The following is an 11,600-nucleotide window of genomic DNA, read 5'->3' on the forward strand; positions in this document are numbered from 1 at the left end:
TAAGTCAAAGGCACATGGGTAAGAAAGGATCTATATGAGGACCAGGACACAGCCAGATCCTCAAGCTGCAGATAACAGCTCTGGCCACCCAGGTTCTCTAGGTCTATTTCACTACTGTTCCGGGAAAAGCTAAGAAAAATCATTTTGTGGAGAAGGAATATAAAAAGTCAAGATGTGGCTTTCAAAGTAAGCAGGGCTGGCTTGTGGTAGTAGCTTACTGTATGGTTGTGTAAGAACTGGTATGTTCAGAAACCACCATGTGGTCATCTTCACTTCTTAGCAGGAGACGAACCTCAGAAGGAGAGTGCAAGGAGGAAACTGAGGATAAGAGAAAACAGGATACTTGTGGGAGTCAGGCCAGCTGTATGCCACCCCAACTCTGCCAAAGACTGACTGATGACCATGGGAAAATGACCATGCTTCATTGTGCGGAGACTTAGCCCTTTGTTCCCCCAGAGAAGTCCCCCCAAACTATAATAATAAAAAAGGACCATATTAGGCCCCTCCCTGGTGGTACAGCAGGTTAAAGCATACCACTATGAAGCTGTCCAGTCACTGCAGCATGAGTTCCATCCCCAGCCAGGGAGGTGACCCACATGGTGGGTCACATGGTAGGAGGTGCAGCAGACCTCTCCTATCTCACCCACTGCTCCCCTCAGCAGTGAACTTTGTTAGTCTACCTGTTCTGCTCTCTTCTCTGACTCTGGGGATCCTCTCACCACCCCTGCACCTCTAGCCTGTACCCCAGTTCTGTATACATAAATAAATAAATCTTTTTTAAAAAATGAAACACTTGGCCCTCCCTGGTTGCGCAGTGGTTAAAGCACAGCACTGAGAAGCTAAGGCCACTTTCTCATGAGTTCGATCCCTGCCTACCCTGGAGGTGACCACATGGCATGGCAGACCTCTCCCGACCCGCCCTCTGCTCCCCTCAACAGTGTGCTTTGTAGATCTGCCTGTTCTGCTCCCCACTCTGTCTCTGGTGAATCGTCTCCCTCCAGAACCCACACTTCACGCATGAAGCCAGTTCTGTATCCATAAACAAACAAATCTTTAAAAAAAAAAAATGAAACACTCAATTTAAAAATACTTGTGGGTCTGCTGAACAGATTGCAGGTTTGTTTGTGCATATAATCTCATTCATAATGCACTACAATTTCCACGTGTGATTTTAATACAGGGTGAAATTTTATAGGCCCTGACAAAGTGATCTGTGTGCAGAACCCAAGATTTGTATGGTCTTTTCCCCAATCTATAGTTGTCTCCCATATACCTGATTTAATAGTTTGACTATTGAATTAGCTTTATTAGGCAGCTGTCACTTTTTTTGCCATTTCACTGGCTAACATATAATTACAAAATCATAGTCACATGTATAGTATAGGTAAATATAACTAACTGCATATTTAGTCTTTTCACATAACTTTTTTTTTATGTAACTGGTTTACAACACTATAAGTTTCAAGAGTACTTTCACATTACATATGTATATATCATACTGCGCACAGGACCAAAGGTCTAGTTGCCATCCATCAACCTTCAATTGACCCTTTCCCTCTTCTTCCCTTACCCTTCAGTAATTGCTATTCTGTTGTAAGATTCTAAGGATTTGTTTTTATTTTGTTGGTTTGCTTTGTTTCTTAATATTTCAGATGAGTGAAATCCTATGATTTTTGCTTCTGACATATTTCACAAAATGACATACTCTGACATATTCCATACATGTTGTCATGAATGGCAGGATTTCACCTTTCTTTAAAAAATAGCTGAATACGGGCCCTCCCTGGTGGCGCAGCGGGTTAAAGCACAGCACTGAGAAGCTGAAGCCACTTCTGCATGAGTTCGATTCCCGCCTGCCCCGGAGGAGATCCACATGGTGTGGCAGACTTCTCCTGACCCTCCCGCTGCTCCCCTCAGCAGCGTACTTCATCGATCTGCCTGTTCTGTTCCCCGCTCTGTCTCTGGTGAAGCCTCTCACTGCCCCTGAGCCTCTGGCCTGTACCCCAGTTCTGTATGCACAAATAAATAAATCTTTAAAAAAAATAGCTGAATACTATTCTATCAAGTATATATAACACATCTTTATCCAGTAATCTATCAAAGGACACTTAGGTTTTTTCCATTTCTTAGCTATGGTGAAAAAGTCTGGTGTGAACATCAGGGAGCAGATGTCTTTTCAGATTAGTGTCTTTATAGCATAACTAACTCAATGCTGTATCACTTGATGGGACTAAGGACATGCAGGTACATTAGTCCCAGGTGGTATGCATGCTCTGGGCATAACCTAATAGGCTTAGGATGGAAGAGGATGCAAGTTCAGGACAGGACTATCTAAGAGCGTCTTACTATATATAGTATGATTGAAATCTATTTTATTTTCTTTCTTTATGCATACAAGAGCTGGATACAGCTCGAAGGCACATGGGGTGAGATGATTCACCAGAGACAGTGGAGAGCAGAATGGCAGATTGAAATACTTTGTTGAGGGGAACAATGAGCAAGAGAGGTCATCTCCCTGGCTGGGGATTGAACTTGTGCTACAGTGGCTGTGGATAGCTTCATAGTGCTGCGCTTTAACCCCTTGCACCACCAGGGAGGCCCCTGGAATCTATTTTGAAGCAGCACTTTGGTGTAATAAAAGACTTGTGAGCTTTGGATTCAGGCAGATGTGAGTCTGCTTTGGGCAGATTTTGTATGAACCTCTGCATCAGTTTTCTGTTACAAAATAGGGGGTTGTCATCTCTTGTCTCAGAGCAGGTGTGTGAGTGAAATAGCCAAATATTGCCCACAGGAGACATAACTCAGCTAATTCCCATCAGCCACTTGAGAGTATTTAGTACTCATCTCAGTTTCCTCTACTTTCAGAAGTCAGGTTTCTAGTCCTTCTGCCACCACTTCCAGTGTCAACCATCAGCTGATGCTAGAAGGGAAGTCAGGACCCTACTTTTCCTCTCTGGACTCCAGCATCGACATGCTAAAGAGAAGAGCCCAGGAACTGATCGAAAACATCAATGAGAGCAGGCAGAAGGACCACGTACTCATGACCAACTTCAGGGATAGTCTTAAGATCAAGGTGACAGATTACCTGGACATATACTTAAAACAAAGAAAGCTCATTGATTGGGCCGGGGGGGGGAGGGGGTCACTATGCTACAAGTGAAAAGGGAGGGTATGTTTATGTTCTCTGTGTGGTGCATATAATACCTACAGTTCAGCCTCACCCTTACAACAATCCTGCAAAGAAGAGATGATTAGATCTGTTTTATAGAAGGGAAAATTATGTTTTTAAATAATTTGCCCGAGTGATAGCCAGAACAAGGAATCAAAGTCCTGTTATAACCTCTTACTCATGAAATGGTTCATGGCTGTGGGAGTAGGGATTTGAGGCATACCCTGCCTTATTACACACAGATGTCCTCTAGAAGTTAAATGGTTTGTAACGAGAGAGTATATATGTCTGGACATGGTTGTCTTTACAACTAACACCTGATTTATATTCAGTTGCTTCTTAATGCACAATGGGTCCTGTGAGTTGGAGTCCACAGGTCATCTCTATCTATTGACCTCTCTCCCCAGCATCCCTACTACATCCCTACTAGTGCACACCCTGATGCATCATAGAAAATTTAGAAAGTAGAGAACAGTGTTAACATAGCAGAGAAAAAAAAAATCCCTGATACCACCACTCAGAGATCAGTTTGTTGCATGTTTTCTCCCAGTCTATTCTGTGTTTATTCTTCCCAGTCTGATTGAGCTTATTTATATATGTAATTTTACACCTTTTTTTCCTCTTAATTCTTTTTCAAATAACATTGCACTATATTATATAAGCTTCAGGTATGTATCATAGTAAATTAGTGTTTATTGTTTACTAATAAAAGTCTTAACTCATAATTTTGCATCTTTAAAAAAATAATTTGACATAGGCTATTATAGCCTCAGTAACTAAAGTTACTTTTATCATTTTCATAAAATACATTGTAGAAATAGAAGCAATCCACTTGATCCAAATGACTTGTGCATTTGGATTTTCCAAAACCTTATTTGATTTTCCAAGAACACATCTTATTCTTTTAAAGGTTTCTGACCTGACAGAGAAGCTAGAGGAGCGGATGTACCAGATTTATAATCACCACAACAAGATCATTCAGGAGAAACTCCAAGAATTCACCCAGAAAATGGCAAAGATAAGCAACTTAGAAACAGAGCTCAAACAAGTGTGTCACACAGTGGAGACCGTGTACAAAGATCTGTGTCTCCAGCCTGAGGTACAACAAACTTACTCAGGGTGGGGACAGGGAGGGATAGGGATGAAGGCATGGCAGGGAAGGAGAGTTGTATGGGTTAAACTGAAATACATCAGAAACCAAGGATATTAGCACCAGTGCCCAGCCCTTAACCCACAGGCAGTGTCGTGCCTCTGCTATCTTGGTTGTGGCCCCTGGTCCCGTTTCTCTCTCCTCCAGATCTCCCTCCACACTCCCACCATGAGAAGGTGTTTCCAAGAAGAGAAGCCAACGTATTAGCCAACTGCTCACACTATGTGTTTGACTCTGGTGACAAAAAGCAAAATCTCCTGTGGGCAGGCGGGGTCTCTCCATACCCCTCAGACCTTGGCATTGCCTAATTTAGTTTATTTATCCAAGCAGAGACCAAGGCTGAGACACAGGCCAGATGCCTTTGGGTAGTGGGGAAATCCTGCTACATCCCAGCACCTTCCGGGTGGTTACAAGTAAATGTGATCCAAACTGTGTCAAGCATGCAGATTTTTTATTATTCTTGCGCTAACTCTTTTTCTGCTCCAATATCAAGCATAAGAAATGGCTCCCTAAACGGAAGGGTCAAAGGCACACAGGGAACTCTTGTGGGTGTTGCCCAGGTAGTTCTCTCAGAGGTTGCTTCTGTGTCTCCTAGTCTCTCCTCACATCCTGTAAAAAGGAGTTTCTGCTCCAAGATAAATGGAATCCATTTCTATCCACCATTAAAAGTGAGTTGAGAATGTCTACATAGTCTCATCTTCTTAGGGAGCATATTTGCATGACTTCAAAAGGAAAATTTTGATATTTAAAAATGAGCCTCTCACTTCCACCATAAAAATTGCCACCTCCCTGACTAAGTGTAGGTCTCGGGGCTTGGCTGATCCAGGCTCCTGGATGACGGGTGCTCACTTGCCAGCTATGAATGCCTGGATCCCTGTGATGGCCCTTCCGAGGATCAGCGCATGAATGTCATGAGTGCCTAGAGAAGAAAAATGCAGAGGTTGTTTGAGTCTTAGGAGCTCACAATTTTCCTTTAATGTAATTCCTTGGAATAAGCTAATGGCAAAGTACAGTTTGTTAGCTATCTAACCATTCAAAATGTCAATGTTTTATTCTGATTTTTAAGAATTAAGTGTAGTGATCCGTAATGGATTATAAAGTGTTCTCGTATGTAGTATAATGAAATGTTTACCAAAAGATAACTTTTTATTAAAGTATTTTTAGAAAATATTTTTTAAAAAGTCAACCTTCATATTCTTCCTCAGGCTGCTACTCTGGAAGAACAGACCCACAGAGGTGGCAACTCCTGATAGCTACCAGGAATATCCCTTCTAGTGACCACCACCAAGAGAAGACTCAGAGACCACAGTTCCTGTTATACTGAGAAAATTTGTTTTCAGAGTTCTGTAATGCATTTTGGTGGGGGGGAAAAAACTAACCCAAAAGTTTTACACCACCCCAAAATACTGTGAATCCAGCCCGTACCATGGGCCCAGCTTTGGTGTTCCCCACACTTGGTCAATTCACTCTCCTACCCCCATCCCTGCATAGTTGATTAAACATTTTGATTTTCAACTCTATCAAATTTCCTTTTCATAAAGGCAGAGAGTTGGTAAGCTTTGGAAAGGAGTCAGGCCCTTTCTTTTACACAGGAGAGACAGAAAAGCAAGTATCAGACAATGCCTAAATCCCAACCTGTCTCCTAACATCTCATGTCCACTTCCCACACCCTCTTGTCTGGACTGTACTTTATAGAGCTCAGCATTCCAGTTGGCTTCTTCTCTCTGCCTCTCTTTCATGGAGTAAAGTAATTCTATTTACTTTCTAAAGTGGAGATCTAATCCAATACCTTTCCTTCATAAAACTACCTGAAAACCCTCTATACTTGACCTTCAGGTTTTTCTGGAATGTCCCATTCTAACTAGCACAGAGAAGCCTCTCCCTCTCCTTCAGAGCCTAATGTGGTCCCACTTTCTTTCTAAGAGACAAGTACCTGCTTCCTCCCGGTATTTCTGCCTGGCTCACTATATATATTTTTTCCTTTTCAATTATCTTTGTCCATGTCTGTCTTCCTTTGAGGCCAGGTGTTCTGGGGCCCCTGCAAGTCACAAAGAGCTGCCAGGGCCAAACCACAACCTGTAAATAGTTGGCCTTTCCTTTGTAATCTTAACTTAAAAAATAGTGATGATTCCTGCAGGCACTTTCTCCTGGGCATCTACCAGTTCATTGGGCACTGTGCTCCACTCAGGCTGTTCAAGAAACCTTACAACAGTCTTTGGAACATACCCCTCTCAAGCATAATAGGAGAGGGACTGAGAGTACACTTCACTTCCCCTGTTTCTGTGGGAGTCACACCAGATGAAGGGTATGGGTGGTACTTGACCCAGGTCACACTGCCAGTGATAACTGAAGAACTAGGTCCTAGTGTCCCTATCCCTCTTCCCCAGACAGTAGGCTACTGTGACACCCTGTAGGGACCCTATTCTCACCTTCATAGGTGTTCACAGCCTCTAGATTCATGGCGTGCCGAATCACATGATATTCATCAGAAATTCCATTTCCCCCCAGCATGTCTCGGGCCTGGCGAGCAATGTCCAGGGCTTTCCCACAGTTATTCCTCTTCAGCAAGGAGACCATTTCTGGGGTGGCCCTGGGAATGGCACATATGTAATAGCACTGGAGTAGAAGAAATGAATCTGCTCTGGGCTGTAAGCATCCCCATGCCTTTGGCAAACGCCACCAAAGAGTTCTCAAGAAGGGATAAGGGTCATAGCCCTGGCCCATCACAATCAAGAGGGTAAAAAAGGACAAGCCCCAGATGCCCCATGTTACAATACCCTCTCTTCCCAGGCCCACTACCACCATGTGCATAAAAGGTCATGAAGTCCTGCCACAGCTGCCTCCCCTTCTTCCCAAAGCCCCTACTTGTCTTGATCCTTCAGGCGGCCAAGCTGTAAGCAGGCATGAAGGCCCAGTGTGATCTCAGTGAGCATGTCCGCCAGCTTCTTTTGAATTAGCTGGTTCCTTGCCAAAGGGACGCCAAATTGGATCCTAGATGGGCAAGGTCAGGGGTAAGTATAAGAGGGGAGCCTCTCTCCAGTCCTGTTCCAGGACCCCATAGCTATAGAAGCCTCCCCAGATTGTCTCAGCTCCTACTGAGCCTACTTTGTCCCTCTTTGATTGGCCCCTCCCTGCTCAGAAAGACTCCTCAGCCATTTCACAGTGAAAGCTTAGGCAGGGTAGTGGGCAGGGGCTCACCAATGGGGTAAAGGGTGGAACCCGAGCCTCCCGCATCCCCAGGAGATCTCATTGCAGCCCTCACACACCTGTCCAGGGTGTACTGCCGAGCGGTGTGCAAACAGAACTCGGCAGCTCCAAGAACACCCCAAGAGATGCCATACCGGGCGTTGTTTAGGCAGCCAAAGGGACCCTGTAGGGTTCAGAGGGAACCTCAGCCTCATTCAGGAGGTGCTGAGAGAACCTATTTATAACTAACTATGGAGTAGGAAGGATCCCCTTCCCTGGACACAGTGTAATAAGGGAGATATGGAACAGCCATTTAAATCACAATGGATGGCAGGCTTGCTCAGTGCTCACATTTGGTTGGCACATAATTCTACTAGCCTGAGATCTAGGTTGAGCCTCAGACCTAGGGGTCAGTGCAAGGAGATAGGAAGATGCACACATACCAAAGGATTAACTGGTTCAGGCCCAATGGACAGCCAGTATGAGCCAGATGGCCACCCAGAAGGGGCAGTTTCTGTATATCGTTGAATTAGGCAGAGACAACTTGAATCAAAATAGTCATGTATTGCCATATGATAGCATTTAAGTCAAGGACAGACCATACATAAGATGGTAGTCTCCACATAAAGCCCCCAAGTATAGTAGGCTGTTTGTGTAAGTACATTCTGACATTCACACAATGATGAAATTGCCTACCAGTGCATTTCTCAGATTGTGTTCCCCAACATTAAGTGACACATGACTATTGTGTGGACTCTATTAGCACATGAACCATGTTTGTCTATTCTCCAGCTGGTGACCCAATGCCAGTTCCCAAGGTGTTCACTGCTCACCGCCAGGCCAGATGCATTGGGCAACACATTCTCCTCTGGAACCTCTACACCATCCATGACGATCATGCCTGTGGCTGAGGCCCGCAGGGAGAACTTTCCCTCAATCTTTGGGGATGAAAGGCCCCGCATCCCCCTCTCCAACAGGAAGCCACGAATGCAGTTATCTTCACACCGAGCCCATACCACAAATAGGTCTGCCACCGGTGAGTTGGTGATCCTGGAAGCAGAGGCAGACAGTGAGGGGAGTGTCCACCACCCTCCTGCCCCTGCCCACCCACCTGAGCAACCCAAGCTTCTCACCAGGTTTTGGCGCCATTTAGGGTGTAGCTTTTGCTGGAGGGGTTGTGGCGTGCTCTGGTCTCCATGCTGCCAGGGTCACTCCCATGATTGGGCTCTGTCAGCCCAAAGCAGCCCAGGAGCTCCCCAGTGGCTGTGGGTATGAGGTTGAGTCACCAGGCTGGCTGTCTCCCATTCATCCCCTCATGAAAATTGTCAGCCTTTCTTTACTAAGTCAGGCTCTGGTAGATCTGGTCCTGCCTTCATGGCACTCCCAGGTAGTGGGAAGATATACTGGGATGGACTCCCACAGGAGTCAGGAAGGAGTTGGTTACACTGTCTTGAAGGGCAGTGAAAGGACAGGGGGCAGGAAAAGGTGTGGGGAAGAGCTGTTTTGGCAGAGAAACAGGCTGTGCAAAGGCCAGTTGTGCATTTGGAGAATTTCAAGTAGCTGAGTCTGGTTGGGAAAATACAAATAAAAGAGTGACCAGGAAAGAGGTGGAAAGGTCAGTGAGGCCTTGTGGACCCAGTCCAGAAGTTAAGACTTTAAACTTTGGGCTGGGAAGGGGGGAAGCAGAGAAAGTCAATTAGAAAAGAGAAAGAAAGGAGCAAAATCAAGACAGATGTAAGAGGGGCAGTGAGGGTCAGGTGTGAGGTATGGTTCATGATGTAGTTGGAGGTCCAGGTGGCCACTGGTGCTGACCTGTAGGTGGGGAGAGAAGGCAGGCTGGGGGACAGCACCACCCACAGTACTCACCCAGCCGGGGCAGGTACTTCTGCCGCTGTTCCTCACTGCCATAGGCGTAGATAGGGTGCATGACGAGGGAGGACTGGACACTCATTGCTGACCTGTAGCCACTATCTACCCGCTCCAACTCTCGGGCCAGGAGCCCATAGGCCACAGATGAGACTCCAGCACAGCCATATCCTGGTGGGGAGAGGGGAAATAGAGGGGACAAAACCCTGCCCATCTGGGTCCAGTGATTTCTAGGGCCCAAGATGAAGAATGAAAGTTAAGCTCATTTCAGCCCCATAGGATGGAGGGACAGCTAGAAGCTTTGATTTACAGACTGGGGAGCCTGGACTTAGGGAGAGGAAGGTGTTGGCTCCAGGACATCCTAGGAGCTGTGACTGTTAAGAGAAATGTGTCCCTACCTTTGATGGTGGGGCCCAGCACTCCGAGTTCCCCCATCTCTGAAATGATCTCCCGATGAAAAACTGCAAAGGGACACAAACACCCAACTTCAGGTCTAACTTAAGCCCCTGGAGCTCCCAACCCCGGGATGGAGGGACCCAGAATCCCAGCTATCAATAATAAAATAGCAGAACTCTGCCTCTGGTGAAACCTCTCACCACTCCTGCACCTCTGGCTTGTACCCCAATTCTGTATGCGTAAATAAATCTTTAAAAAAAAAAAACAAAAAAACAGCTAGAGTGCCTGGTGAAGGACCCTTGTCACCTTCATTGCGATTGGCCAGCAGTATTCGGGGCATGAGGCGCTCCTGGCAGTAGGTTCGGAAGGTGTCCCTGATAAGGATCTCATCCGCTGTCAACTGTTCCTCCAGTACCAGTGGGTCCTTCCAGTCAAACTCCGCACGCGAGGCTGGGACGAAATGGGAACGCGCCTCAGCCAAGCCCACAGATCCCAGCACCCTCCTATCTCCAATCCTCAGCCGCAGTCCTCCACTCCCCTCTGACACCCGGTGGATGTGGGCTGCAAGCGGGCCTGACAACGTGGCCTTCCTCTGGGAAACTCACTGCCTCTGTTCCTCTAGCCCTAGGCACGGCCCTGCCTCCCCGCCCGGCAGCTTCGTATTCTAGGACAGAGCCGACCAGTGGCAGACCGACAGTTGGAAAAGGCTGCAGACGCAAGGTGCGACGAAGGGTCCTTACACTTGGTCGCTCTGCTCAGGGTCTTTCCGCTCTTCTCTGCAAATACAGGGCAGAAAGTCGTCCAGAGAACGCCTCCAGTTCCTCCCTCCCCACCCTAGGCTGGTCCGGTACTGACCGGTCTGTGCCGCCGCTGAACCCAAAGCTCGCAGGATGCGCAGGCCAGGTCGGCAGCTCAGCAGCCGCGCGGAGAAGCCTCTGAGGGCCATGTGGGCAGCGGGCCGGCAAACAAAGCTCTAGAGTCGCCCCGATCTGGAGCAGCGGGACGTCAAAGACAGTCAGCTCCCCGTTGCACCACCTCGTGCCAGCCCTTACCTGCAGTGCTCACCCCACCGGCTACCGCGCAAATGACACAGGCTTTTGACCTCAAAAGGGGGAGGGAGGGGCGGAGGCCCTACGGAGCCTCTCATTGCTTGGTCCTAAGACCCAGATCCATTTTAGGTCTGCCTTTTAAAAAGGCCCCGGCAGTTTTGCCCCGCGAGGTCGGCGCTCCCTAGACGGAGGCCGATTTGCCCCTTTAAGAGGCAGAACAGAGAAGGGGCGGAAGACAACTGTGTCAACACCATTGGCCCGTTGTATCCCTTCTATGATTGGTCCTGAGCAGGCGCTCGGTCCTCTCTTGATTGGTCAATTGCAGGGGTTGTTGCGGAAGGTGTCTAGAGTTAAGTAAAGAAATTGAGGCTGGAGGAAAATGAATCCTGGAAACCACATCAGACCTCGAGGTTTCCTCTAATAGGGAGCTGTGTGTATGTGAAGGTAGGCTCCAGTAGGCGACCTCAGCCCAACCTGCCTGCTGCCAGGCTGTTCCAGGAAGCACAACTTGTCGCCTGTGTATGAGTAGTGTACTTCGTGTGCAATTTGATTCTATTTATCTGTATGTGATTGTGTTTGTGTATTTGTATGTAAGTGGAGTTGACTGTGTCTGTGACTGGGGTTCTTGACCCTGGTGACTTTGTGTCTGTGTAACTATCTATGACTTCCTGTGCCTGAATGTCATTGTGGTTTTTTGTCTGTGTAATTATAAGCCTGTCTAATGGCATTCTGTGAGATGGTGTGTCTGAGTGGTTGTCTGTGTATGACTGTGTTTTGATGATTT

The 11,600-nt window shown here is 46.9% G+C and overlaps 2 protein-coding genes across 6 annotated transcripts; one reads left to right on the plus strand and one right to left on the minus strand.

Moving 5' to 3' along the window:
- Window positions 1-2,543: 2,543 nt before the first annotated feature.
- On the plus strand, window positions 2,544-6,384 carry SYCE2 (synaptonemal complex central element protein 2). Of its 2 annotated transcripts, XM_012729213.1 has the most exons (3): window positions 2,544-3,073; window positions 4,080-4,268; window positions 5,525-6,384. In XM_012729213.1, the coding sequence occupies exons 1-3, from the start codon at window positions 2,918-2,920 to the stop codon at window positions 5,567-5,569; spliced, it is 390 nt and encodes a 129-aa protein (XP_012584667.1). In that variant the 5' UTR covers window positions 2,544-2,917; the 3' UTR covers window positions 5,570-6,384. The 2 variants fall into 2 exon arrangements, with proteins under 2 accessions (XP_012584667.1, XP_012584666.1); XM_012729212.1 differs by lacking the exon at window positions 5,525-6,384 and having other exon boundaries at window positions 4,080-4,654.
- Window positions 4,754-10,877, minus strand: GCDH (glutaryl-CoA dehydrogenase). 4 transcript variants are annotated; one of them, XM_012729208.1, is made up of 11 exons: window positions 10,623-10,877; window positions 10,448-10,543; window positions 10,074-10,217; window positions 9,770-9,832; window positions 9,372-9,542; window positions 8,639-8,768; window positions 8,339-8,555; window positions 7,586-7,689; window positions 7,185-7,310; window positions 6,749-6,909; window positions 4,754-5,238 (listed from the first exon to the last, which is right to left on the minus strand). In XM_012729208.1, exons 1-11 carry the CDS (start codon window positions 10,711-10,713, stop codon window positions 5,165-5,167), a joined length of 1,377 nt encoding a protein of 458 aa, XP_012584662.1. In that variant the 5' UTR covers window positions 10,714-10,877; the 3' UTR covers window positions 4,754-5,164. The 4 variants fall into 4 exon arrangements, with proteins under 4 accessions (XP_012584662.1, XP_012584663.1, XP_012584664.1 ...); XM_012729209.1 differs by having other exon boundaries at window positions 10,508-10,543; window positions 10,623-10,876; XM_012729210.1 differs by lacking the exon at window positions 10,448-10,543 and having other exon boundaries at window positions 10,623-10,876.
- Window positions 10,878-11,600: the final 723 nt, after the last annotated feature.

This window comes from Condylura cristata, unplaced genomic scaffold (genome assembly GCF_000260355.1).
Source record: "Condylura cristata isolate star-nosed mole 26May11 unplaced genomic scaffold, ConCri1.0 scaffold00024, whole genome shotgun sequence".
In the NCBI taxonomy this organism is placed as follows: domain Eukaryota; kingdom Metazoa; phylum Chordata; class Mammalia; order Eulipotyphla; family Talpidae; genus Condylura; species Condylura cristata.

Excerpts from the sequence above, each read along its gene's own strand:
- SYCE2 (XM_012729212.1), top strand. The coding sequence starts at position 2,918 with ATGCTAGAAGGGAAGTCAGGACCCTACTTTTCCTCTCTGGACTCCAGC. Across the intron at positions 3,074-4,079 it reads GGGATAGTCTTAAGATCAAG|GTTTCTGACCTGACAGAGAA; the intron begins GTGACAGATTAC and ends ATTCTTTTAAAG.
- GCDH (XM_012729208.1), bottom strand. The coding sequence starts at position 10,713 with ATGGCCCTCAGAGGCTTCTCCGCGCGGCTGCTGAGCTGCCGACCTGGC. Across the intron at positions 7,311-7,585 it reads CGGCAGTACACCCTGGACAG|GATCCAATTTGGCGTCCCTT; the intron begins GTGTGTGAGGGC and ends TTGCCCATCTAG. Across the intron at positions 6,910-7,184 it reads CGCCTGAAGGATCAAGACAA|GGCCACCCCAGAAATGGTCT; the intron begins GTAGGGGCTTTG and ends TGCCATTCCCAG.